At 36.5% G+C, this 27,928-nt stretch overlaps 5 protein-coding genes and 1 pseudogene across 9 annotated transcripts; 5 read left to right on the forward strand and 1 right to left on the reverse strand.

Moving 5' to 3' along the window:
* Positions 1-124: 124 nt before the first annotated feature.
* Positions 125-5,096, forward strand: LOC111487292 (general transcription factor IIF subunit 2-like). The gene is made up of 6 exons (XM_023134664.1): positions 125-485; positions 2,328-2,436; positions 3,540-3,670; positions 3,758-3,829; positions 4,015-4,161; positions 4,677-5,096. Exons 1-6 carry the CDS (start codon positions 234-236, stop codon positions 4,794-4,796), a joined length of 831 nt encoding a protein of 276 aa, XP_022990432.1. The 5' UTR covers positions 125-233; the 3' UTR covers positions 4,797-5,096.
* Positions 5,097-6,128: 1,032 nt separating this feature from the next.
* LOC111487268 lies at positions 6,129-9,092 on the forward strand. The gene is made up of 4 exons (XM_023134630.1): positions 6,129-6,350; positions 7,039-7,168; positions 7,865-8,155; positions 8,321-9,092. Exons 2-4 carry the CDS (start codon positions 7,055-7,057, stop codon positions 8,942-8,944), a joined length of 1,029 nt encoding a protein of 342 aa, XP_022990398.1. The 5' UTR covers positions 6,129-6,350; positions 7,039-7,054; the 3' UTR covers positions 8,945-9,092.
* A 1,532-nt stretch (positions 9,093-10,624) lies between these two features.
* LOC111487319 lies at positions 10,625-13,868 on the forward strand. 4 transcript variants are annotated; one of them, XM_023134699.1, is made up of 7 exons: positions 10,625-10,894; positions 10,988-11,046; positions 11,156-11,183; positions 11,480-11,588; positions 11,691-11,796; positions 12,796-12,965; positions 13,443-13,868. In XM_023134699.1, exons 1-6 carry the CDS (start codon positions 10,745-10,747, stop codon positions 12,935-12,937), a joined length of 594 nt encoding a protein of 197 aa, XP_022990467.1. In that variant the 5' UTR covers positions 10,625-10,744; the 3' UTR covers positions 12,938-12,965; positions 13,443-13,868. The 4 variants fall into 4 exon arrangements, 1 of the variants encoding a protein (XP_022990467.1); XR_002719008.1 differs by lacking the exons at positions 11,691-11,796; positions 12,796-12,965; positions 13,443-13,868 and having other exon boundaries at positions 11,336-11,565; XR_002719009.1 differs by lacking the exons at positions 11,691-11,796; positions 12,796-12,965; positions 13,443-13,868 and having other exon boundaries at positions 11,166-11,183; positions 11,336-11,565.
* LOC111487573 lies at positions 13,462-16,276 on the forward strand (annotated as a pseudogene).
* On the reverse strand, positions 16,271-23,431 carry LOC111487165. Of its 2 annotated transcripts, none has more exons than XM_023134434.1 (4): positions 22,500-23,431; positions 21,204-22,046; positions 19,020-20,090; positions 16,271-18,528 (listed from the first exon to the last, which is right to left on the reverse strand). In XM_023134434.1, exons 1-4 carry the CDS (start codon positions 22,660-22,662, stop codon positions 16,460-16,462), a joined length of 4,146 nt encoding a protein of 1,381 aa, XP_022990202.1. In that variant the 5' UTR covers positions 22,663-23,431; the 3' UTR covers positions 16,271-16,459. The 2 variants fall into 2 exon arrangements, with proteins under 2 accessions (XP_022990202.1, XP_022990201.1); XM_023134433.1 differs by having other exon boundaries at positions 16,271-18,531.
* A 2,838-nt stretch (positions 23,432-26,269) lies between these two features.
* On the forward strand, positions 26,270-27,654 carry LOC111487296 (tetraspanin-6-like). Its single transcript, XM_023134672.1, has 3 exons — positions 26,270-26,982; positions 27,064-27,365; positions 27,454-27,654. Exons 1-3 carry the CDS (start codon positions 26,506-26,508, stop codon positions 27,488-27,490), a joined length of 816 nt encoding a protein of 271 aa, XP_022990440.1. The 5' UTR covers positions 26,270-26,505; the 3' UTR covers positions 27,491-27,654.
* Positions 27,655-27,928: the final 274 nt, after the last annotated feature.

A 27,928-nucleotide genomic window follows, 5' to 3' on the forward strand; every position in this document is an offset into this window, starting at 1 on the left:
AAAAAAAAAAAAAAAAAAAAAAAAAGCCAGGTGTGGTATATTGAGGTGGACCCCACTCTCCGGGCTTCCGGCATTGCAATTCGTCCATATAATCCAAATCTTGGAACCGAGGTTAGTTACGGAAAATGCCTTTCTAACCAAAACCGTTTGTCCCATTTCCTTTCAATTTTTTTCACTTCCGTAGACGTATCATTGCTTTCCTTCCTCTTCTTCTTCTTGTGCTCTCTTCTGCAATGGACGGCGACGACAAACCCATCGACCGTGGCAGTTCCAGAAAACTCCACAGCAATAGCAGCACCGTCGCCGGAACCGACTTCTTGGAGACGAACAAGGCGGACAGAGCAATGTGGCTCTTGAAATGCCCGCAAGTTGTAACTCGCGCCCTTTCCAATTCGCCGGATGATCCTTCTCGTCCGGTCGCTAAGGTTATTGTTTCTGTTGATCCTCTGCAGTCGAATGACGATGATGATTCTTCATCTACTGAGGTATATAATGTCATCTTGCTATGGCGTTTTTGGCTTTGGATTGGGGGCTCTCTTCTTACTTCCTTGTGTGATTTATTGTATTTCTTACTTTCTTTTGCATGTTTTCCATTTTAGTTTGCCTTGTTCATTGCTTCTTGTTTTCATACTATCTTTATCTTAGGGCTTTCTGTTTACTTCTGTGCATGCATTTGCCGTTCTTTTTGTTTATAATTCGTTTTCATTGATTACTCAGTTTAATCTTTTTGTTCCTTTCTTATTTCACTGATTACGGAAACTTTTATTCTTTGTTAAAGTTTCATTGCCGTGTGGTTAGCCTAAATTGCTTTCTCACTGTTACGTTCTCGTGATGCTTTCTGTGAATGGGGTCCTTCTGGTTTACATGCTTGGTTTCCTAACAATCATATGTATTTAATTTGGACTGCGATTTTTAGAACACAGTGGATCAGGAATTTATGGAGATTGGTAAAAATAAAGTAATTTAGTGGTAGGGTTTTCTCACTTTCTACTGACTAAAGGATTTGTACGGGATGTTGTTGGTTATCACTATTGGTCCCCATTTTCTCGTGTTTAACCCGCCCTGAGCCTATGACTGAATGGTTTGGGTCCATGCTTTCCGTCATAAATCTTCCTTGTCTTTTCTTCCATATTTTTTCTAGCCACACTTTTATGTCTACAGTGCCTTATGATGAGGCAAAGGGTCCAAAGTGTTCCCAAATTAAAAACTTCAAATGTTTCCCGACACCGACCTCGTATTCCTAAAGTTATTTGTTGACTAATAAAAAGTTGTGACTTTTTGATTCAAATTCAACTTTATGTAAGTTCTACAAGTTTTCTCACAACCAGATGTTATAGGCTCATGTGATTGTCCCATAAACTTAGTTGAGATGTTTGTAAGTAGACATGGTTGATGTACAAGTATCAAAGAACATAATATCTAAATGAGTAACAATAGAATCTTTAGATTGTGAAATGCTATATGTTCCTAAACTATGTCTCTGTTTAGAATTTATTCACAGCTTTGAATTGGTGAGAGAATTTTTGCCTGTTGGTTTACTAGCGTGTTAAATAAGCAGATGCTCTGTGTAATTGTTGTGACTTGTACATGGTTTTAGCTAAAAATTACTAGACCTTCGGTTTGGCCATGTGCAAGGAGGCCCAGGTACCTTTTAGCCACAATACTATGACAGATTACCTATTTGTAATGCTAGCCATGTCATGTTAATTACTTTCTCTTAAATTATTTTTCTTGTAAGGCACATTTCCAAGATAGTTCTTAGTTATTTCTCCTTTAATAAATTGTGGAGTTATTTGTCATAGAAGATGAATACTTTATCCATGAAGTGAAAACTAATCCATATGTTGCTGAGAGCGCCTTTCAGGGCTTTGGCCTTCCAATTGTGATACAATCTTTTACTACAATTATCTCTAAAGAATGTTTACTCACAGCTCCTGTAATGGTTCTATTATTATTATTTTTTTTAATAAATCAATCACACCAAGGTACAACCTATAGAAACAATCTTATTCCAATAAGGTTGTCGTAATGGTTCTATTATTCGTCCTAACACACTGTCAATTTACTTACCTTTTTAACACTTCTTGTAGATTTTCTTATTCGTCCTAACAGATTGTCAATATGCTGACCTTTTTAACCCTTCTTGTATATTTTCTTACTTGTAAATGCAAGAAACTTTATCTTTTATTTCAAAGTTGGGCTTAAGTTTTTTTTCTCAAGGGTACTTACACTGTTTATTAGTTATACTAAAAGAGAAATTAGAGATTAATTTATATCAGCATCTGTTTGCTTGATTTCTTCAGCTTACAATGGCTCTATGATTTTAGTTTACTATGGAATTGGCTGACACCGACTCCGGAAAAGCATTAAGGGCCTACTCATTGAATATGTCGACAGATTTTATTCCGATGTCTGTATTTTCTGAGTCAGCACAAGGTTGGTTTATGTCGCTCTGGCCTGCTTATTAAAAACTGACCGATGAATATGATGCCTTCAAATGTTTACTTGTCAGTTAGATGAACTATTACTCTGATTGTGATATGAGATTCAATTTATATAATTTGTTCAACTGGTATTGACATCTTCATCAATCTTGGATGTGAATATCTATTTTTATTCTTTAGACTATATGTGCGCCAATAATTATTTTCAAAATCGTCTATACAATATTAATTTTATGGTACTAAACATCATGAGTTTTATCTCTTTCAAATATATTTGAATTAGGAAGCTTTATAGAATTCCTAGGTTTGGGCGTGAGAGATATCTCAATACGCTTCTTGCTGGTTATTTATATAGTGTGACCATTGTTCAAAAAGAAAAAGAAAAGTTCACAATCTGAGAGTTAGTATGAGAGACAGTTTCTTTAGATGAACCTGACTACAGCAAGTTCATTAGGCTTCTGTTTGCTTATATTTCCCTCCAAGTTCCATCCCTTTCTGTGTCCTTTATCTCATCAATCCTCTTTATTCCTTTTCTGTCCAACATCTAGTGTACTGAGATAGGGTAATTGATCTCGAGGCACATATTTTATCTGATGAAAACTAGAACATATTTTCAGCAGTAAGAGATGGAGTAAATAATCTCAAGGCACATGTTGATCAAATTCTGCAGAAAATATTTGTCTTTGCATACGAACAGGGTTCTTAATTATTTGCTGTCTTGACATTTATATGTTCGTTCCAGCTTTTTGAATTGAGATTCTGTAATGTTAGAAGAGGAGATTTACATTGATTGAGTTATAGTATAGAGAACTTCTAATCAAATTTCCATCTTGATCTCTATCTTCAAATTTCTGCTTATTTACTGGACCGACAAATAAAACTGATAAGTTCTGTGTACTATAGAGACTTCAAGAAATCTAGAGCAGCTATAACTTCTATTTTTCATCTTGAAATATTGAAATTCTCTGTGTACAAAGACTTTCAGAAATTTAGAGCAGCTATAACTTTTTTTTATTCTTTGAACTTATTCAACATTATTTTAGATCATTACTACAGAATATCTGCCTGATGGTATCAATTCTTATTTCAATTTAGGGAAGTTTACTGTTGAAGGAAAAATACTGAACAAATTTGACATGAAGCCGCATGATCAAAATCTTGATAGTTACGGGAAACTCTGTCGTGAAAGAACTCACAAGTCTATGACCAAAAGCAGACAGATTCAGGTCTCATTTGTAACTTTCTGCAGCGTACTTGGGTGTTCGGTTATTTCTTTTATGATCTTAGTTCAAATTTCCAAATATTCCATACAGGTGATTGATCATGTCACAGGAGGACATATGAGGCCAATGCCAGGGATGGACGTGTTGTCATTTGGAGCTGCAGTACTTATACTACTTTCTTTTCTACATTGTTTCATATATTCTCATTGTCAATTTCAATTTTGATTTCGCTCGCCGTTTCGGTTTAAGCCTGTGCTATATCTATCTAACCTCGTAGTCAGGCTGAAGCTTGTTCAAATGCTTCCAAGGATTATTTTTTACTATTTGTGTGAACAAATGTGATACAGGAGAAGAAGAAGGTGGTGAGCAAGGGATCGGAAAATAAGAGGCTGAGGAAGGAGCGTGGCGAATTGGAGAAGATCATTTTTAGGCTCTTTGAAAGACAGCCATATTGGACCTCAAAACAATTGATTCAAGAGACCGATCAACCTGAAGTAAGCTTTATCTTGAATTTGCACACTAATCTAATACTAAGTTTGCACCTATAGTTTATCACCTGGTTTTTACCTCATCGAAATGAATCATTTATTTTTTTCCTTGTGCATCATTTCAGAGCATGTTTATAAATATACATTAATCTATCAACAATCGATTTAGAGACAACCATATTGGACATATGACAACCAATATGATAATTTGTCAACTACAAGTTCATTTTTACTCTCTTTGAAAGACAACCATATTGGACATCAAAACCGTTGACTCGAGAGACCGATCGACCTGAAATAAGATTTATCTTGAATTGGTACACATGATGAAGGCTAATTTTGCACGTTTAGTTTATCATCTGACTTAGAGACAACCATATTGGACATAAGACAACCAATATGATAACTTGTAACTACAAGTTCATTTTTACTCAAAACAGTTGTTTCGAGAAACCGACCGACCTGAAATAAGATTTATTTTGAATTGGCACACCTCATGAATGCTCATCTGATTTTTGCAGCAATATATGAAAGAAATCCTTAAAGATCTCTGTGTCTACAACAACAAGGGTGTTCACCAAGGAACATATGAGCTGAAGCCAGAGTACAAGGAAACATGTGAGGAAACGAAACCGCGATAGGTCGGTTGGTTCAATGGTTTTGGTATTTGACTGTCCATTTAGTGCAAGATTTGTGTGTTTTCCTTGGTGTTTCTTTTAGTATAGTATAGGATAGGCTTTTAGGGGATTATTTCGTATTGTCGAATTTGTCGAACTCATCAGTGTAAGCACTGGAGATTTGTAGAGATGTGAATCCATCCATCATCGGTTTCCTGGTTGCTTTCATTTGTACATAGTGATGGCAGTTAGTTTCTTTTGATCACAGCTTTTGTTAAAAACTTCACTTGTTATTTGTAAGTATTGATTGGATTCAGTTTCTTCTTAAACTTGAACTCATAGGATTTCATCTTATTTCTATTTACTTTCTTTTTTTATAAAAAATTATTTTGACTTCTTAGGTACCCATCTGAAATCAAATTCAAATCTCGAAAACCGACATTTCGATTTTTAAAGAAAAATATGTAAACATATTGTCATTTGAAAAATAATTTTGAATTCCAAGTATAAATATGGTTTAATTGTTTGATTATTATTATTTTTAACCCAACTAATTGCCCATTTTCAGTATAATTTTGTAGATAAAACATTAAATTATACTAAAAAAATTAATGATCTTTAAATTATTGGACTAAAAATCTAGATTCAACTATACTTTTAAAAAAGTTTTAGAAATTATTTATTTTGTATCACTGTTATAGATTATAGTCAATTTGTGCATAACGTTCTTATATAATAAATATTGAATTATTTTTATTTTGAATAAAAAAAAAAGTAAAGGTAAAGGGAGAGAAATAAAAAAAGGAAGAAAAAAATCTCCAAATTTCTCAAGGGAGGAATAATTAATAAATTAAATTAAATTAAATTAAACAAAAAGGAAGTGAAACAGATTAAAGTCAGCATTCCCTTGTTTACTTCTCCCTTTTGAATTCAAATAAGTAAATAAAAATAAAAATATTATTTTGATTATGTGATTTTTATTCTATTTTAATCTCTATATTTTCAATAAATTTTAATATATTTTAGTCTTTTTTATTTTCAAATTATTTTAAATTAGTTTAAAGTTAGTAAAAAAATTAATATGGAGTGTTTTATTTCATATAATAGAAAAAACAATAATTAACCTAATAATAATAATTGAAAGAAAAGGGAGACCAGGGGGGAGTACTTCCAAGTTCAGGCTGAGCAGAGGAAGAGTTGCATTTAAAGCGCGTGAAGCGCGTGGCGCGTGGGCCCACAATGAGGGAACCAAAGCCCATTTCGGCAGCAAGAAAAGGACAAAGGAGGCAGCTGCAAAGCGTTGACCAAAAATTAGGTTGCGGACGCCCGCCATACGCCACGCCTCTTTCCCAAAATTTCCCAATTAAAATTACCAATTTCTCCCTCCCTCTTTCAGAACTTCAACCAAGGCGTGTGTCTTGCACGGCGTCGTTTCATCTCTCTCTCCGCTCTGTTCTGCAACAAAAACAAAAAACAAAAATCGAAAGCATTTCTCTTTTCTACTCCATCTCTGCCTTCACCTACCTATTATCCCTTCTCCGATCCTCTCCTCTTCCTCTCTCTATCTCAGATCTTCAGGTACGATTCTGCATTCCTTTTTCTTCTGTTGTTTCCGATCTGACTTTGCACCGTGTTTTTAATTTCTGTTTTTAATTGCGTTCTTAATTTTCGTTCGTTTTATTTTCTGTTGTAATTGTTGGAGTTTTTGTGCGATCTGACTTGCTAGACGTACATCTGCTTCTTACGGGCTCAATACATTCGAATTGTTTCGGATTTGTGTTTTAGTTTTGTATTTTCAGGATCCGTTAGCTATGGATTCAGTTCAGAGTTGGTTGTTGTGGAATTTTGTCGCATATAGCCTTAATTGAATGACAATTTTGCTCATTAGTGTTGATCAAGTTGATTGAATAAACAACCGGTTTTGTTAGTTGTGTCTAGAATTGCTTGCATATCCTTGTTTTCAACTACTGCGTGTTGTTGCATCTCCTGCATATTGAAGTGGTTTTAGTGATTAGGGCCTCTAGATGAATTGGGAAGATTCTTTCAGGAGAAAAGCTAATTCCTAGTTCATTTTACTTTGGTTGACTTTTCTTCGTGAAAATTGGCTTTAAGCAGTCGTGTGGTTTTGGGGCTCTTATGCTTGAATTGAAAAGAAAAACCTTCATGCTATGGATATTGTTTCTTTGTGTACTCTTCTTCTATATAAATATATACCGATTCTGTTGTAAAAAACTTATGGTGACCATTCCATCTTTGAGTATGTTAGGTTATTGAAGGTAGAAATGGATAATTTCCTTGGAGGCTTTACAGAGGATATCCAAAGATGCCCATTCTTGAGGAATATTAATGAGCCGACTCATTTCTCATTTTCCTCGTCCATGGCATTCCCCATGCCTGTAAGTTTTTTCGTTCTATAATTTTATGTTTGAATTTGTACAAATGAATTAATTCAACTCGTTTTGTCCTATAAATTACAACATTGGTCAATGTTCAACAATGGAAAACACTTGAATATCAGATATGCATCTGTATTTCCCTAAAATTATACTAAGGGTTCAACGTAATAGGAATGTAATAATAGTCTTCCTGTCAAAGTTATTCAGTGTTCCATTATTTTTATAACTATTTACAATACTCTACATATATAAATATATAAATATTTGTTTTACAACACTTGAGACATGTAAATATTAATTCTAGTTATATATAAATCATTTCATATAGTTTAGTGTTGCCAGCCCAAGCACTACTTATTCTAGTGTATATGGTATATGTATACCTGTTTCAGTTTCTTGCTAGTATGACTTAATAGATGAATAAGTGGATACTTTCTTATCTCTGGTGACATGGCTGAGGTGAATTAAATGCACTTTTTGTACCTCTGTTAGTTATCCTCTTATTGTGTTGTTATAACTATTAGCAGTTCGCTCCAGGATTCGAGTGTTATATTTAGTTCTTCGATAAATCGTACAATCTTCAATGTAGGCTGTTGTTAGGTCTCCCTCGATGTTCTTGTAACTCAGTTTTGCATATAATTCTGCCATTTTTCTGATTTCTAGTTAATCTAATAACTGCTTCTACACTCTTTATAGGTACGTGGAGCTAAAGGGCCAATTTTTGAAGATGGTCCCAATTTTGATATGGCATTTAGGCTTTTCCATGGTCGAGATGGAGTGGTTCCACTCTCTGGAAGATCTATGCATCCAGAGAGTGTAGAACTCAAACCAGCCCCATCGCAGTTCAATCCTCTAGCTGCAAAAGCTGCCACTATTAGTCTCTCTTCCTTCGGACCTGGAGGTCCCTTCAGCTTTGATTCATTTTCAGACAAGTGGAAAAATCAGAAAAAGAAATTTGAGTCATCCAAGAAAGAGTCTTCTTCAAAGGTGATCAATTGTTAATCTTTGATGGGTTATATCTATTGAGTACTTTAGCTGCTAGGTGAAAAATCATGGAATTCATATGCTAAAGAATATTTTGATCGGAATGGGTGAAAATCTATAGGATGTATGTGATCTTTTCTCTTGACTTATCATTATGTTCATTTTCAGGGTGGAAATTCACATGAAGCTGTGGGTAATGAGTGGCTGCAAATGGGGAACTGCCCAATTGCAAAGTCGTACCGTGCTGTTAGCAATGTCATACCGCTTGTTGCGAAAGCTCTTCAGCCCCCACCAGGCATGAAATTTAGATGTCCACCAGCCGTAGTTGCAGCAAGAGCAGCCTTAGCAAAGACTGCATTTGCAAAAAATCTCCGCCCCCAACCGTTGCCAGCAAAAGTACTTGCAATCGGTCTACTAGGCATGGCAGCAAATGTACCTTTAGGAATATGGAGAGAACACACTGAAAAATTCTCACCCTCTTGGTTTGCTGCCGTTCATGCAGCTGTTCCATTTATAGCTATGCTGAGGAAATCCATCTTAATGCCAAAATCAGCAATGGCATTTACAATTGCAGCATCGGTCTTAGGCCAGGTTATCGGCTCAAGGGCAGAGCGATTCCGACTCAAGGCAGTAGCTTCGGAAAAACTAACCCTCCAAGATTCAATCGGCAAATCGACCCCTTTTCCGGTAGTTACTGTGAAAAACGGTCATTGTGGCGACATTGAGAGCTGGAATCCAGTTACCACTCTTCAGGTAGCAGGTCCTCCGTCACCAACCAACATACCTTGCTGATCTCTCCTTCACCATTTATTGTGAGTGTTCTTCTTTGTATCCTATTGTGTTTAATTCTCCATTATACACCAGTTTGTTCATTTGGCAGTATTTGACAGTTCAAAGTATAAATTGATGAAATAAAAAGTGTCTTTGTGTGTGTATTAAATCCTGGTGGGAATGTTGTTCAATTTTGCTTTGTCATATTTTGGCCCAGAAGGAAGGTGATGAGAAACTCGACCAATTATAGAGGAAAGATGGAGAAATGTGAGGAAACGGGAGACTGTCATAAATTGAATTCAATATAGTCGGCTAAATCAATCACTATTTTAGTTGACCCTGGAAAGTTGATTTCTTTTGTACCTTTCCTTCAACCTTCCAAAAGTGTTCATGGAAAACTCATCAAATGGAGCACACTTTCTGTTTTGCATGTCTGATCTTGAATTGGCGTTTATGACGTTTTTTCCCTTGTCAAGGCCGAGTCAAGTTTACTTTTTAGTTAGTTGGCTAACCAAAACATAATTATCTATTTAAGGACGCATGGTACCTCTATTTTTTCAAAATAAGAAGGGGGTAGAAAATCTCGAGCCAACGTTCAAGTTGCAGGTACCATGATTGCTAATGTAACTCACGACCATATTCTCCAAAAATTGGATCCCGTTCCATTTAATTTTTTAATAAACATGTTATTTATTTTTGTATATGTTTTGTCAAGAAGTTAAATGCACACTCAAAAAAGATGGAAATCGTTTCAGGAATCAAATGGTTACCAAATCAAATTTTAATCAAGCTTTAATGGTATATATGATAATTTTATACATGTTTTGTTGTTTTTTTTTTTTTTTTTTTTTTCCTCTTATTCAAAATGGATTAATTTATTTCGAATATTCATATAATAGTCTAAGTTTACTGCCAACAATATTATCATTCTTAGACTTTCTCTTCCGAGCTTTTCTTCATAGATTTTCACACCCTTACAAAGAATTCGTTCTTCTCTCTCCCACTGATATGAGATCTTAAACTCATGAATATTAATATACAGTACATAAACATTTTCATTTTTGCAAATATTACCAATGAGTATGTGCAAGTAACTCATGATTCTAGGAAGATATCAATAGCCTTTTAAAGCATATTTAAAAAGTGAATAACCCATACAACTAAATTCATAGATAAAAATAATATTTATAGATTTAACTTCTAGAAGCTAAAAAGTTTTTAATTGATTTTTTATAATTTTAAAAGAAATTAGTTATTAAAATTGGGTCAAATATTGTATATCATTATATACAAATTAGTATTTTTTTTTTTTTAACGATAAAAGGTAATCTTTTTCATTTGGGTTATTGTGTTAGTCTCTTATGCTATGGTTTGGCCAAGTAAAAATTATTAGAAATTGGTGGATACTGGAGGGGTAAAAATTTGTTTAGTTACAATTGGTAAAATTTAATCAAATTTAGATTGAAAAGTAAAAAAAAACTATTTAAAGAGTCAACTTCTAATTTTTAAGATAAAATTAAAAATAAATTTAAATCAGATTAATATATATATATATATATATATATATATATATTATTTTCTTTTTCTTTTTAATTTTAGTTAAGCAACATTTATAACGAGGATTCGCATCTGACCGCTCTCTCTCTCTCTATATATATATATTTCTCGTTGTGTATATAAATGTAACGATTTTTACCGATTTGACCGAGTCAAGAGATTGTTGAACTTACATGTCCCTCTTACTCTCCTCTTCAAGACAACGCTACTTCCCGCTCGTGATTCTGCACTGAATTCCTGCATTTCAAGGACTAGTGGCGCGGAATGCATTGCTGGCCAAATTTGTTTCTCGATTTCCACATTCAAGATCAATCCGTATTATGCTCGGAAGGCTCTTTCAAGTTATCGGAATTCCATGGCCAGATCTCAACGACGGCTTGTTCTACAACGATGTCGTTAAGCCCTCCGACTCCGGTTCTCTTTATTTCCACTCAACTTCGCTTTTCACGGAAGCCATTTCCATTTCATGTTTAGTGATCGCTTCTTCTTTGTGTGATAACTTGTCAGGAAAGTCTTCGATCGAGCTTTATTTTTTGCAAATATAAGATATCGGCTCCACTGGAGGGGTAGGCCTACTCAAACTTTGTGTAGATTATCGGATTTTCTCGTGTTTGATATTTCTGATGCTATTGCTGATCGTTAATGAAACTTGTTTTGCATCGATTAATGTTGCAGCTGGTTGCAGCGAATTCGGAACGAACAGGTTCGGTGGTCTTTAATTTAGGAAATTTATGACAGTTGTGAAAGAGATTGCACTGCTGCACATTATTTGGAACTTGTGTTCGTGCTTGTTTATTTCATTATATTTTATTTTTTTGAAGATGTTTTGAAACAAAATCAATGTAGAAAGTGTAGATAGATCGATGGTCAGGTTGTCACAAACAGTTCTCAGATTATTCATATATATATATAACCGGTCTCTTTACCCCCGATTTTATTAGTTTGTTCAAAAGCTTGCATGATAGCTTGAGTTGTTTTCATATATTACAAGCTTTATAGGATTTGTTCAGAAGTAGTCTATCGTCGGCTGCCATGGAAAGAATCAGATACTCCATATTTGCTCGAGATTTTATACGAAGACGTCGAAACGGTAAATGCTTTTTAAATGGTATTTTTTACCCTTTTAATCTGTGTTATTAGTTGATTCCAATTGCCTTGAAGTTGTGAGCTACCAACTATTTTTCCTTGACCACCTGGCGGTGTTTCCCAGCAATGCACAGTTTTGACACAGCTTCAATGGTGGTCAAGGAAGCAGAGTCCTTCCGACTGAGAAGGGTTGCATCCTGTCCCTGTTCATCGCCTTTTGAGAACTTCAGGTTAAGTGACATAAACCCGACGCTGGACGAGATTTCCATGAATGTGCGGAAGCTTTATTGTTATATATTGTCATCGTTGGATATCTGATTGATTGTTTGCCTATAATCCAATGTCAAATGAAAATTTTTGAAATCCCAATTTACCAGTTTATATGCACAAGACAGTTATGATTAATGTTGAAATGAAACAAATAATTGAAACTGCAATGGAATGTTGAAGATGTGGTATTAGTCACGAATTTAGAGTGCCTCTTTTAACTTTAGATGTTTCCTTTTCCTATGTGGTCCGCTATTTCGGTAAGAATGTTTCTAGCCTCCTAGAATTGTTAAGAGTATATAGAAACATCATAAGCCTGCTGCTCTGATGCTGGGGAGGGTATCAACGTTATGAAGCCTTGAGGTTATTTCTGTATTTCTACCTCATTTCCCGGTCTAATGAAGCACTATTGCCTAAGAATTAGTTATTCTGCTTCTGCTACTCTCCATTTGATAAATTTGTATAGAAACATTTTCTACTGGACTATTATCTACTTTTTGGCACAAGGAATTTCCTCCTTTTCGTAATTCACTAACCAACTATTTAGGAAATGTATTTCATGGTTGTGTTTAGAATGCCTCACCAGTCACCCTTATGCTTCAAACACAGTTGCTGCATATTTTGCTGATGGAACATTTTGCGTTGGGAGAAACAGGTTAGGCAATATAACTTTTTGTATATTTCTCATCTTGTCTCTACATATATATATATATATATATATATATATATATATATATATGTATATATATATATATGTATATATTCAAGAATGATTATTTTGTTTGTAGTTTCTATAAGCTGCAGACTTTATTGTCTACAGCCATTTCTAACTAGCCGTCCCAGTTCATCAGATTTAATTTTCATCATGGTTGAAATCTGTCGAAGTTTTTATTTGCTTATCTATGCTACTTTGAGTTTTATTCTTATGATACTTACTTTTTGTTACTACTACTTTATTTTAGAATATTACATGAAGATTCTTCTCAAACATCTGTTAGATGCACATGCACTAACCAGGGGGGAAGGAGGCTTTGGATCCTGATATATAGCATATTGCTAAATCACCTAAATAACGATTCAGGACCGCTTGTCTTGCAAGCCTAGAAAGATTGATGAATGTGAAATCTGTCTGGTAAACAAATAACGGGTAACAGGCCTCCCCCACCCAGTGTCAGTATCCTGATTTTTGGTAGTAAAGGAAAACAAGAATGAAAAAATAATATGAGGAAGTGGCTGGTGACGAAGCAATTATAGATAAAAGGGATTGGTGAATAATTATTTCAGTCAAGTCCAAAAAAATGCAAGAGAAAGTGCGTCATCTTCTAGGCAAGTATTAGAAACTCATACATTGGTGGGGGAAAGCTCTTTCCAAGGGAAACAAGCAGATCCAGTTATTAAATCTGATAACTTTTCACGTATCTGCACGTTTTCATTTTTGAACTTCTGGCTGTTATAGTTGCTAATTTTAGAATATAAGTTGCTAGTTTTCAGAAGTTATCTAGCAAAAAATAAATTAATACTAGAAAAATGTGATGTAAACATTCTAGAACATCTGAACATATAATATCTTCGTCTTTCTTACTGTTTTTTCTTGTCTAAACTACGCAAGGTACAAAGAGGAATTTTAAAAACTTGTAACTTGAATAATTCAAGATGATGAGGTACATCTATTATGACATTTCTGGTTATGGTTAACCTTTTTCATTTCATCCCTTAAACTAGTTTACTGTTCTGAGAGTAATATTAATCCTGCAGTGTTACTTGTTAGATGATATTTGTCGGAAATTCTATTAGCAAGGGTCATTTGTTCCTCTGAAATTACATGAAAATAACGTAGAAAATCTTTGAATATGGTTGACGATTTAAATTTCTTGCAAATGGTTGCGGCACTTGCTCTCTCTGAGTTAGGGTGCAAAATAATTGGAGGTTACATCACTACGGAGTGAAAGCTAGTTCTGTTTCTTGTCAGAACGTTTTTTTTTCTTCTTTTTTTTTTTTTCTGTTAATTGCATATAAATGATTAAGAGCGCTTTCTTTGTAGGTGAGCATTGACCTGCTAATTGGATGGATGCAATACCTGAGGTTGCTCAGGGCCTGTACGTTGCTACTTCCTCAGGTTTTTGCTCGCATCTTATATGCTGATTCGATAAAACTCATGTTCTCTTGAGAGGACAGTGTTGCTACCATAAAAATGTACATGATAGGGAAAGCACAAGTCTCTTAAGTTGTTGGCTAAGAAAGTGGAGTGTCACTATTCATGGATTTCTAGATAAATTTTATATGGCCATCACGATCATGATCCTGTTCATGTTTACTTCCATTGTCTATCTGACCGTGTTTCAATAGTTACTAGCTTCAATATTCAATCATGTTTACTTTTTTTGAATTTATTACTTGAGCAGGGAAACCAGCTTTCAGAAAAGTCAATGTTCTTGAGATAGACGAACGAGGAGAACACACTTTGGTCCAGGTATCTCCTTTGTTGGAAGAACTTCCTGACTACAGTTCTCTGTATATGCTTTTCTATTTAAAAGGATTTTTCTGCTGTTATTCACATTTTTGTTAGTTTTCACTGTCACCGAAGTATATGAGTTTATTTCACTTTTAAGTATATCCTAAGCATGGTTATACCTTTTGCTAACCCTCACCACGCGTGTTCTGTGAAATAGTTAAGCGGATGTACCTCTCCTTTTATCATTGCTCCTCTACTGATTCCTTTGAAATAGGTCACAGAGGACTTCTTCTGTTTGTTGAGTTGCAATTACATGCCCAAGAGACTTCTGATTGGTAAAGAAAGAGGGAGGGCTTATTACATTAGGCTTAAAAGGCACCTTATGTATTTACACGTACTGCAACGACCAAACTTTTATAATCTTCGCATTTGCATTTTTCTGCTTGTACGTAAAACTACAAATTAATTTTCTGGTGCGATGGGCTTTACTGCCAAGGTCTAAATTCTTCACTATTTTCCAATTATTTTTGGAAGCCATTTAAAGAGAGTTTGCAGCTGGTCTGATAGTGGAAATATTCTTGATAAAGAGAGTGAACTGTGCGATGAACCACAATTCAAAGGGTTTAAATTTCGTCATATATTTTACAGGTGGAAATTCAATCTGGATGACCCCGCCAAATCCGCGTCCATCTTTCTTCAATAGGCATCCTCTATTGGGTAATGCTTCTTTAAAGTTGTTCAATCCTTTCAACTTTTAAATGTTTTTGGTGTTCTCATTGCTTGTTTTGTAGATGAACTTTTTTCTAACAACCATTAGTTGACTTACGTATTTGTGAGCTCGCAATGTCATCGACTGTGCTGAAAATGCGTTGCTCAAAAAAAAAAGAAAAAACTTTCTTTTCCTGTTAGGTGAGCCTCGCTATGTTGCTGTCCTCATCTTGAATTTGATTCCTCTTTCTTTTTGCAAAGAAACCGTGCACATTCTGTCCAGAAGTTACCAAAAGGCTAAGAAACCTGTGCCTGGAGATTATAGCTACTACTTGCACGCACATCAATTGGTCCTTTATCACCCAAGAACCAATGAGGTAAGCTTTGAATTTAGTATATAACATGAGTGTCATACTACCGTTTTCTTGTCCAGATGCTTGTGTCCATTGAGAATAATAGAGATGCAAAAATTCAATGGGATGAGTGCATTTATATTTTTTTGAACAACGCCCATGTTGGCAGTCAAGTAATATTATAGTAGGCTAGACTCTACTGGTTTATATTATATATGCCTTCACATATGATGCAATTTCATTAGATAACTCTGTTGCATTGTATGCGTATGAGAAGACAATATTTTCATGGTTGGCGCGCATTGGTCTTGTCCAATCATCTCGTGTTAATCTATTCCTATGGAAGTATTCATGATATTTTATATGGCTTCCCCCTTTAAATAAACGTCTCAATTTGTTGAGTTGGCACATGAAGCATTTTATGTTAAGTAGCTTCCTAGTGCTTTCTTGTATTTGTTTTAAACTTGTTTCTTTCATGTATGACTAAAAAGGGACTTGTCTCTTGTTCATGTTGAAAGGTTGTCAAAATCGTTGAGTGACTTCCTCCTGAAGGGGTCTGAAGATGCCAGAAATGGAGTGGATGAATAAAGTGCATGGATGTCAAAAAGATTAGTCCTATTCTCTTATCCTTATACTTTAATAACACAAGCATATCTTTTCGTTTACGTTTTTTTTTAATGAAAGATATTAAAAGATAGGTTCTAGAAATAATTTAAAAGATAAGATCCATACATCCTCTTATAGGCCCCCGTCAGAACTGCCAACCAGATGTGCTATTTTGGTATATGGCACTATTAGCCTCTTCTGCCTGAAACGTTTAGGAAGATCAAATTCCAAATGAACAGAAATCAAATGGCGATTCCAAACAGCTCCCTTGGTGTAACTGGAATTGAAATTTATGTTAAACTGAAGAAAAATAATTTTGAAGCATTAATCTATCTTTTTCCTCCTACAAAGACGGCAATAAGAACCGTCAAATTCTGCTATCATTCATTGACATCAACGAAACTATGATACATGGGGTGCAGCAAAAGAAACCAATTGCTGCTAAGAGAGTGCCTCTGTTGAAAGGCTCCCTCTAAACATAAATCTGCTACCAGCTAATTCTCTCTCCTAAGAGCCACCATCCTCAGCCTTATTGCAATGCAATTTAGTATCTAGTGCATCATCATCATCATCATTACAAATCTCTCCTACAATAATTCCTCCAACTACCTCCTGAGCCACCTTGCTACTATTTACCTCCGACATCTGGGAATCACAATTTGATTTCTGTTCATTGAGAATGGGCTGCTGCTGCTGCTGCTGCTGCTCTATAGGGGAGGTAGATTTAGAGAAATTATCAAATGTAGGATATCTGGACAGTAGGGTGGTGGGATCGGGCAGTGATGAAAGCCCTTTCCGTAATTGGGTTCCATCCCAAATTCCGTAACTTCTTGAGGGAACATCCTCTTGGCCTGAAGAGCTTTTACGACTGAACTTGGCAGTACTCAGATTTCCATGGCTACTTGCTTTCAATCTGCGCTTGAACTTGTGCTGCGTTCGGTTCCCATTTGAACTTGAACTTGGCACAGATGAGGAATGGGTAAGAATCTGACCAAATAGTTTCACGTCACCATTTATAGACAATTGTTCAGAATCAGACAAACTGCGTGAACGCACTCTGACATGTAGACGCCCTTGTTCATCTTTAGGAACTGAGGTGACATGAGAATTTAAGGACGCTGAAGAGCTATCAGCTGTGTGAGCTGAGGCTTTCGCACCTTGACCAGTGCTAGTATCTATATTTCCCCTCTTTGTTTCGGCATCCAAACCATTTCCAACTGATACTGTGACCCGAGAAGAATTTCCTTGTTCCTTTGCAGTTTCATCAGACACGACTGCATGATTGTGTAGCAAGCGATTCTTATCATTGGCAGAATTCACAGACTGGCAGTCCTCGTCCAATGCTGAATGAGAGGTATCCTTCCTATGACAGGCATCAGACACCATGGCATCTACAGCTGTATTACTATGACTATTAATCTCTTTAACTTCCTGACATGTAGATTGTGGATTCATGGACTCCAATTCCCCACCATTTCCAACCCCTTCGCAAGGAAAGGCATTTCTGTCCACACCTGCTTCGCAAGGAAATCCATTAGCATTGCAATCTCCTCCATTTGCTGGCATTTTCTTTGCAGAGCATATCAAATCCAAACCAAGGCACTTCCGTGCTTTACAGAAGAAGACCTTGCACTGGTCCATGGATTTCGATCCTACATGGGTAGAGATCATTGAGAAATTCTTCCCATAAACTGTCACTGCTTCTATGAAAAGAGACTTCTCCCCATCTGTCCAATAAGAAGGATCCATTTCTCCACAACTTTCGTCCGAACAAACCTCATCATCAACAGACTGCAGAAGGTTGGCTGTCATACGCCGTCTTAATATGGTTGTAGCACCCTTTTTGCACTTCAAATCCTGAGAACCATCTCTTCTGTGGAAATTACCAGTGATACATGATGAACCCATGGCTTCTGAAGACAGGGAACCACAGATACCTGCTAAAACATCAGCAGCAACCTTTTCTCTTTCATTCCCAAAACTATGAAAACTTTTGGCCCTTTCTGATAGATTATCATCGAATTGAGTCGTGTAACATGCAGTTCTTCCACCCAACCTGCTGCTAGAATACTTATGAGCACAAGCTGTCATTGCTGAAGCAGCGCCCAAAATGTCGAGAGAAGCAGCATTTGTTTCTGGATTCCATTTCTTCCCTGTTGTTATCAAATAGTTACCAGTGGAGGACTTTGCTTTCTTCCCAAACTCCAGCTTCTTAGTTTTCTCAAAGCAATCAGATTTGTGATTTTTGTAGTAGAACTCAATACAGTCTGCTGTTGTCTTATGATCAAGAAAGGAAGCAATTTTTCCAAAGTCCTTCCCGAAATATTCTAACTTCTCCATGAAAACATCTTTCTCTTCTGAGGTCCATGGGTTAATCATCATCCTTTCTTTCTCAACCGCACACGGATCCTCAACTAATCCATTATTAGAGATGAACCTTGATGCCATCTTATCCTTCTTGTCTAGAATTAATGTGGGCATCTTCAACGTCTTCCGATACTGCTTAGTCTGGGGATTAGAAAGCTGCTTGCTCACATGCTTCTGAATCTCTGTGTTAGAGACGGGGTTCAGATTCCCTGCTGCAAGGCCAGTTTAAAATTTAAAATGAGAGTATCACATTAAGAGATTCTCCACATATGTACGGTTCCTGATTTAATGAAGGCAAACTAAAGAAGTAAAGGGGAGCATTGAAAACAACAAAATTAGTCCTCAGAGAGTAACATTGCTGCTGAGACGAAATATCAAAAAAAGATGCAAAAAACTCAGAGAAACTATCGACTTTGAACCACAGATAATAAACTGAACTGTGCATTTGAGAACAAATGTGGACAGTCAACACTAAGATCAGTCAGGTGGAAGGGGTTTCGTCCAAGCATTTCATATGGGGTTCAATCTTTGAGGTAGAGACACCAAAATAAACACAGATACGAAGTTTATGTCTTAGAACACCAGTTAAGTTAAAATAAATGCAAACTGATACCATTGCTGATAAAAGAATCAAGTCAATAGACCAAGCCCTGTTTAAAATATTCATGAATGTAAGGACATAGATTAGATGTCTCCTTACCAGGTGAAGGCATACGGAATCGGATGGAAGATCGGTTCTTCTGGTAAGCACTGTAATTTGTCCACAAACTCAACTGATATTTTTTCTGAGATTTTGTACGTAGGTTTCTTACAGGAGGCACATGCAAGCTCTCCTTCCACAAGGACTGGTAGGCTCTAAACTTAAGTGCAATTACTCTTTCCTTAAATCTTAATAACTTCTTTCTCTTTGCAAATCTCTCTTTCATTGAACATTGATTCTGTGAGCAGGCATTTGTGCTCCAAATATCGATCTTCTGTTCATTGGCAGGCAACAGCCTGATCAAAGCTTCAGAAGCCTCACGTGCAGATTTTTTGTTGGACGCCAGAATTAAATCAAACACGTTATCTCCCCCCTCATCAGCATATTCATAAATGTCACTAGAAATGGGCTCTAATGCGAGACCTTCACTCTTTATAAGCATGTTATTGTCAACCGAGGCCACAACATTATCTTCAACACTGCAACCAGTAAGTGTTAGCTTCTCTTTCATGATGACAGATTCCTTCGCATCCGACTGATCATTTTCCTTGACATCAGCATGCACTTCTTCCGAGTCACTTGTAGAATGTGGCATCGTTATTGAATTATTATTTGTGGAAGTAACAACTGGCAGGGTAGCAACTGGCGGGATCATATCAGTGACATTATTGTGCTCTTCAAAGCATTTATCTCCCACCGGCAAAGAAATGGATGCCAAGGGGATAGAAGAAAAGTAACCCTTACTTCCAGATCTCAACCCCTTCAGCTCATTTTCAAGTAAATCAATTTCAGTCTCGGTCATCTCCAACACTTTAGAAATTTCCTTTTTATATGCAAGCAACTTACTCAAGGCAGTGAAACTCACAACACGGGAGTCCACTGAAGTTGAATCAGTAGATTGCAGCAGTTGACTGAGAGGAGAACCCAAATTAGGTATTGAAAAACGATCCAACTTCTCTAAATTAGAAGCAGGTGAACCCTCGTACTGATTCTGAAAACCAGAACCAGGTGAACCAAAGTTATTGACATCATTATCACTTGATGCCTTTCCAGATGATTTTTCATCCCCACCTGCACAGTGAAACACAGAGGTAGGAGTTTGATTTCAGTAAACTGCAAACACATTTCACTAGTTGATAGCAATAAAGACAACAGACTGGAGTGATCACAACATGACAGTATTAAAAGCACCAATTTTTTCGAAGTGAAATCCTTCTCTCTAAGATACCTTAGCCACATAGGACAATTCTGAGAACAGCCCACAATGTAAGATGTATACCATTTATGGATATTAGAAACAAGCATTAGGCCGAACATATCAGAACCCAAGGGAAAACTAGCCCCGACCAGTCTCTCCTCTCTCTCTCTTTCTCTCTCTCCCTGAAAAGTCCTTCTGATATTTCTACTCTCTCTTATTAATCTGCTAGGCTTCCCCGCCATGATGATGAGCGCCCCCACCGCTGCTTGGGGATTAAGGTAGGCAATCATTAGAAGGAATTGTCAAACGTCAAATTATTGGGTATCCTTCTGAAAAGCATCGTCTTCCCGACTTTTATCTGTCTCAAGACATGTCTGTTTCCTCTTTTATTACTCTGCCCCTCATAGTTTGTTAGCATCATCTTCCTCATTTATAGTCTTCTCTATCCTTGGGCATCCTCATGTCATCATAAAATGAGAACTTTTTTGTAAACCCTCTCCTCATTTTTTATCCTACTTCATCTATGAATGTCTTTCTTATCTCTCTTCCTCACTAATGCTTCTATAACCTTAGATATTCTTTTTTCAACTTCTGGTACTTGAAGTTGACATAAACGCGATCATGATTTCCTACACATTATAGTCTCCTCTGCCACGTTCATATGCTGATTTTATTAAACTATAACATCTAGTTACTGATTACCATGCTTTTTCCTAAATTTATGACTTCTCACAACCACGGAAATAGTCAATGTACCTTTGTCATTTTGTTAATTTTTTTATATACTTTTGTTCTAGCTTGGCTGAACTTCTGATTGAGACAATTTCATATTCAATATAAATACATTAAACACTCATCATTTTTTTCTTCCAGTACTGCAAACAGTTGAATGTGTGAAAAACTGAAATATTATCACTTGATAAACGCCACATGAATTGAATATTTTCCCCACAGTAACAAAAATACAAAAGAGCGCTGGTGTGTACCTGGAGAGGAACCACAAATGACGGAAGAAGGGGTCGCAGGTGAGGTACAATCGAAAAATCCTGAACCTCTAGGACCTTTGTCAATCAAGCTAGAATTCAGAGACTGGGTAGCTTCTGCATTAACAATTGTAATGACACTACCATCAGGAATTTCGACCTTCTTTTTCTCATACTTGGCAAGCCCCTCACCCCATCCTAGTCGCGGCTTCTTCTTGGCATTTGCCTCGTCACATGGGAGAGAAGACCTTGCGCACTCAGCATGATCAGCTGAAGGAGACAGATTTTGCGATGCATTTTGCAACACGGTCTCAGACTTCGTCTCATTAGAATCTAAAGCATCAATGCCCTTTGTGCTACTGGAATGGCCTGATGTTGAAGTGCGTGAAGACAAGCCACCAGAACGTGTCCATTTAAGAGGCTTCCACCCTGAGGAACTCACCGAGTAGTCCCGATCACGTCTCTGGTTTGTGCCTAACCCATTGAAATCGTCGATCTTATCATGCTGGCCTTTTACCTTATCTCTTGGGTTCACAAAGTCAGAATGAGAATGAGAAGGATATATCAGCATATCATGAACTGACCTCTGATCATAATTTAGATCATGCTGCAGCCTGCCACCACTGTTCGTAGACCCATTACTTGTTGCCCAGGTATGACTTTTCCAATCTCTTTGACTAAAAGACCTACTTTCCCTACTATTCCTAGCATACTTCCCATGGCCATGCGAAATAGAAGGCCTGCTACTGACATTTTCCAGAATCTTGTTATTGAATGACATGGAAGGCCCATATCCATGACCATAGTCGTCAGAGAACACATGCCAGCCACCCTGCCTACCGTGACCTTCAAAAATATTTCAAAAAAGAAGAAGAAAATGCAAAAGAAAACACAATCAATACAAGCAGAGGGCCTAAAATGAGGCAAAAAGTTAGAACAAAATTATCTGAGCAGTATCTGCAGCCAAATTTAGAATTCTAGTTGAGACTAATACAGGCGATAAACCTTGGATCTGACCATCGATATCGACTATTATATGATGAATACTTTATAAATCATAATAGTTATCTGATAAATCCTCCGACGACAAGATCTATCAGGAAGAAAGAATCCAGAATTTAACGAAGGGGCAGAAATAACACTTCACTTCGGTTTCAATTAAGCAAAATAATAGCATATGATTAGAACTACGACTCTCCATGAAGAGCCCGACATGGAAAGAGATGTAGATATCTTGACTCTTCCAAACCTACAAAACTAAAGGAAATCAGAAAGGAAAGCAACGAGTGTATAGCTCACCTGGCGGTCTACGAAAATCGCCTGATCCCCACCTACTAAACTCACGGGATCCGTGACTGGATGAGTCTCTCCATCTAGGTACAGGTCCGAGGAACTCTGACCTCTCGTGTTTCCTCTCCTTGAAGAAATCTTTCCGATCCCAGGGCAATGGTTCAGGCGGCATGAAAATGAGGCCAGTAGCATGGGCACCCTCAAAAAACAACCGTTTTCAACGCACAACACACGGTGCGCGCCGAATAGCACCGCCGGAAATCAATTCGACTACTTTCGAAACCATATCAAACAAGAAGCCTCACGAACATATCTTATTCACAAAAAAAAAGATCCTAAATACCATATCCAACCAAGGCAAACGCCAAAGAAAAAACAAAAACGACTCGAGAAATCGATCGCTGTTCCTTTTTCTCACTGAACGCGTAACATCGAGAATACGCCGGAATATGTGGCAGCCACGACTAGCTACACGGATAACTCCGTACCAAATCTTGAACAGAAACCACCAAAACGATGAAGAAAAATGGAATCAAAACCAATACAGGCGTACGTGATGTTAAAGACTGAAACGGCTGAATCAAAGGGTTTGGAATCAGATGGAACCGACAATGCCGATTGAAAAGCTCTGCGCTATCACATGCAAAACCTCAATCTCACTCCGAGTTCACAATCTCCGCCCTTCGTATCTCCGAACTCTCTCTCTCTCTCTCTCTCTCTCTCTCTCTCTCTCGTCTTGGCTGGCGGAAAATTTTTGCCTCCGGAGCGAGAAAGTGAGAAATTGAACCGATGAGGGACAAAAGAGAACCCTGACAGAGAAGGGAAAGCGAGGGGAGAGGGGGAGGGGGGAGATCGGTTCTCCGGATTTCAAAACCACTCTCATCCTCATTCAATTATTTCCTTTCGCGTCCGCTAATTTTCGTATTTCTTTCTTTTGTTTCCTAATTTCTTCTCTTTTTTTTTTCTTTTACTTCGGCCCCCTCTTTGTGCTTTCTCTTAATTATTTCTAAAGTTTCGCCTGCTTTTAGAGCATAATTACGGAACTGGCCCCATTGTCCTTCTATTGAAATTACTTTACTGCCCTTGTCTCTATTTAATCGACCAGACTTCCGTGTTGGTGCCTGGTGCCGTCGCTCTGGTCAATTTTTTTCCTGTTGCTTTGAATTTTAGAAAGTTTCATTTTTCTTAATACACACACACACACATATATATATATATATATATATATATATTCATCATATACTGTGCAGAGTTCCCAAGTTAATCAACAACATAGGATTAATTATCAGACATTATTTGTCGACGCTACACCCATTCTGCATAAACCTCCATCTATCATACGTGTTTTAAAAATTTTGCGGTCAATGATGATAAGTAATGGACCAAATAAACTGGACAATATTTGCTAGCAGTGGACTTAGACTGTTACAAATAGTATCAAAGCTAGACACAACGGTGTGTTAGCGAGGCCACTGGGGCTCCAATAAGTGAATTGTAATGAAGCATTTCTTATAAGGGTGTAGAAACCTCTTCTTAGTAAACACGTTTTCAAAATCTTGAGCGGAAGTCCAAAAGGAAAAACCAAATATGACAATATCTGCTAGCATAGATTTGGGCGGTTACAGGCCTCAATTGGATTTGAAACACTTGATTATAGTATCTACTGATTATTTATATCGACAACCCAACCCAACCCTAAACCCGAAATTTTTGAGGTTGGGTTGGGTTGTGAAAAATTTTAGGTTGAGTTATGAATCCAACTAACCTGAACTTTTTGGCTGTTAAATTTTTTTTTTCAATTCAACCCAACTCAAACTCGTGGATCCGTGCTATTCATCCTAATAAATAAATAACATTAAAAAACAGAATTAATAATTTTGTGATTTGATATATTAAATGTATTTGATTTTGTGTGTCATAATTAATGAAAAAAAACGTGCATTAAAAAATAGCCAGTCTGTGATTTTGAAAAACGCATTCAAAAGACCGAAATTGGAATAGGAAGTATAGAAGCTTAAAGGCACGCACGGACGGCACGTGTGAAGTCAAAGGAAAAAATTGTGACATGGACCACGCGCTCTTCAAGTCAAGTTGGGCGCGTGAGGAAGCTGTCACAGAATCTTTCCCGGTATCTTCATTATCTGTCGGTAATATCCGGTTCTCCCGACTCCTGACCCAGCCAAGTGCAAGAACCATAATCTGCCACGTGGACTCTTGCTATTTTTAATCAAACTGACGGTTTTACCCCTGTGTCTTGGAATGTAATTTCAGGGGAATGGTTTTCCAATTTAACGAAAAATTTAACCAAATTATGCAATTCTGCTATTTTTATTTATTTATTTATTTATTTATTTATTTTTGGTAAATGAATTCTGAGGGAGTCTGAAGTCATTAAATGCCCCACCGGTGGATTTGGAGCTTCTGTTAAATGCTCGCCGCTAGAGCTAGGGTTAGGGTTAAAGTTGGAATTTGAAAAAATAGAGTTATATTTTGTTTATTTTATGGATAAAATATTTGGAGTGGTTGAATGTATTAGAAAATTTAAATATTACACTTCCTATCATTAATTTACAACACAATAAATAACGGTTTTTACTGCTAGTATTGGCTAAGTTTGACTTACTTTAATTAATATTGTATTAATACGTTTATAATTATTTACTCGCGTTTTCTATATTTTGTTAATCTAAGAATTCAAACGGGTTTGGATTAATTTTAACATTTATTTAAAAATTTTATTTGGATATTAGATGAACACGACTCTCCACAATGGTATGATATTGTTCACTTTGATCATAAGCTCTCGTGGTTTTGCTTTAAGTTTTCAAAAATGTCTCATACAAATGGAGAGAGTATTCATTGATTATAAACTCTAAATTAGCGACTTTCATTATCCAACAGGAGATTGACATAAAAGGTCAAAATCGATCTAATTTTAAATTTTTTATTAGGTCTTGTAATTAAGATATTGCTTTTCTTTTCTTTTTTCCAAATGATTATACATTAAGAATGGATTTAAATATTAATAAAATACATCTTTATTTATTTGATATAATTTCCATTTTAAATTCTGAAAATGAAGGCCCATGAAAATAGACTATGGTACGACGAGGCCCAATAAGAAACATGGGCTTTTATTGGGTCCAACAAATATGAACCAATATATATATACATACATATATATATATATACATACATATATATATATATATATATATATATATATATTGTTGAAAGCTTTGGTTCCTATGATTGTTATTAATGCTAGTAAAGGAAAAAGAACAATGTATGACCAAAATGCACAAATCCAAATGTTCTTTACTTGCCTTTATAAATCTCATAAAGAATAGATGCCTCCTCTCGACTGAGACTCTCTTCTCAATGGCAATTTCGTAAATATATTAGTACAATTGTTCATAGATGGGCCCATTATTTCTCTCACTAACCAACAAAGTTAGAGTAAAGTACTTAAAATTCAAAATATCATCATGAATTACGAATGTGATCATATCTTAATAGCTAAGAGATTGTCTCTTTGAATCAAAATAAACACAATAGTAATTAAAATATATTGTTTCGGTTGAAATTGAAAGATTAAATCTATATACAACTCATTTTTTCGGAGTAAAAAAAAATAAAAAATCATGATCTCATTCATGTCATAATAGAATATAAATTGTGATATCCTAAACTTATAAGGGTGGAAACTTTCTCTAGCAAAAGTCTTGAGGGTAGATTTGGTGGGAGTTACACATCGATTGGAGAAAGAAACTAGTACCGAATAGGCTAAGCTCTGAAGGACTGAAAATAAAAATAAGAGAGTGCTTTTGGGTTACCTTCCAGCCAAAGAAATTTGAAAAAGCAAAAGGTTCACAAACATTCTCAAACTATAAACCTGCACTAGAACCTCCCAAAGCTTGAATTACAATCCTTTCAATTCAATCCCCTTTCTACAAAATTTTTAAAAAACCCAATAAATTTTCCGTCCATTTCAGAAAAACCCAAATCCAAAGTGATGAACAAATTAAGCAACTCAGTGATCGGACTCCTGAATTTCCTAACGCTCTTAGCCTCAATCCCCATCATCGGCGGCGCCCTATGGATGGCTCGGAACAGCACGACGTGCGAGGGGTTTCTGCAGACGCCGCTGCTGGTGGTCGGCTTTGTGGTGCTCGTCATTTCGCTGGCGGGGTTCGTGGGGGCCTGTTTCAATGTAGCTTGGGCGCTGTGGCTCTATTTGTTCGTCATGTTGCTGCTCATTGCCACGCTCTTAGGCCTCACTGTTTTTGGGCTTGTTGTGGCCAGTAAAGGCGGCGGCGGCGGCGGCGGCGAGCATGGGCTGGGGGATTACTCGACGTGGCTGAGGAAGAGAGTGGATGATCCTCGGAATTGGGTCACTATTAGAAGCTGTATTTTGGGGTCTAATACTTGCAATCAACTTCCTTCTTGGACTCCTCTTAATTATTTGCAGAGGGATATCTCTCCAATTCAGGTACTTTTTTTTAATTTTTATTTATAGTAAAGAAATGATTAGAAAACAAACACGGTTGTTAAGTAACTTTTGGGCATGCAGTCGGGCTGCTGCAAGCCGCCGGCGTCATGCAGCGAGAACGGTCAAGACCCTGATTGCTACCGGTGGAACGGGGCGCCCAACGTGCTGTGCTACGAGTGTGATTCGTGCAAGGCGGGTGTGCTTGAGACTGCAAGGAAAGACTGGCATAAGCTCTCCATTCTCAATGTTGTGATACTCATTTTTTTCATTGTTGTTTACTCCATCGGTTGCTGTGCGTTCCGAAACGCCAAGCGAGCTGAAGAGAATTATGCATACGGCGAGAATCGGATGACCAAAATCCGACCCAGATGGGATTACAAGATGTACATAATTTCTCTCTCGTGTTCATTTCATTTTAGTCTCTGTACTTTTAAATATTCGACACTTATTTACTTCATTTTGTTTCCGCAGGTGGAGATGGTTGGAGGACAGGATGGATCGTTACTAACGATAGATATGTCATTTTATATTGCTATTTAGTACCGTAAAGTTAGAAAATTATGCGGTTTGTGGATCGAAAGCGAAAGGGAATGGGTGTTTTCAGGGCTTTCTTTTTATGCACTTATCTTAAGATGCTTTAAAGTACATAATGAACTCTACTTTTTATCCCAATGTCTCACCATTGCTTTTCTTTTTTGCCTTATGACTTTGAAAACCAGCCTACATTAATGCTAACATGGCTAAAGTTTGCTAATTTGCTTCATTACATTAAAATATTTAATTAATTAGAATTTATTATTGCTAATTATAAATTTTATTTGAATCAATTAATTAAGTTTTAAAATTACAAGAACTAATTAAAATTATATTAAAATAACAAATTAAATACATATTAAAATAAAATATTATTGAATACTTCTAATTAAATAATTACCAAGATTTGATT

The sequence above is a fragment of the Cucurbita maxima genome, unplaced genomic scaffold (assembly GCF_002738345.1).
Source record: "Cucurbita maxima cultivar Rimu unplaced genomic scaffold, Cmax_1.0 Cma_Scf00012, whole genome shotgun sequence".
NCBI classification, from domain to species: domain Eukaryota; kingdom Viridiplantae; phylum Streptophyta; class Magnoliopsida; order Cucurbitales; family Cucurbitaceae; genus Cucurbita; species Cucurbita maxima.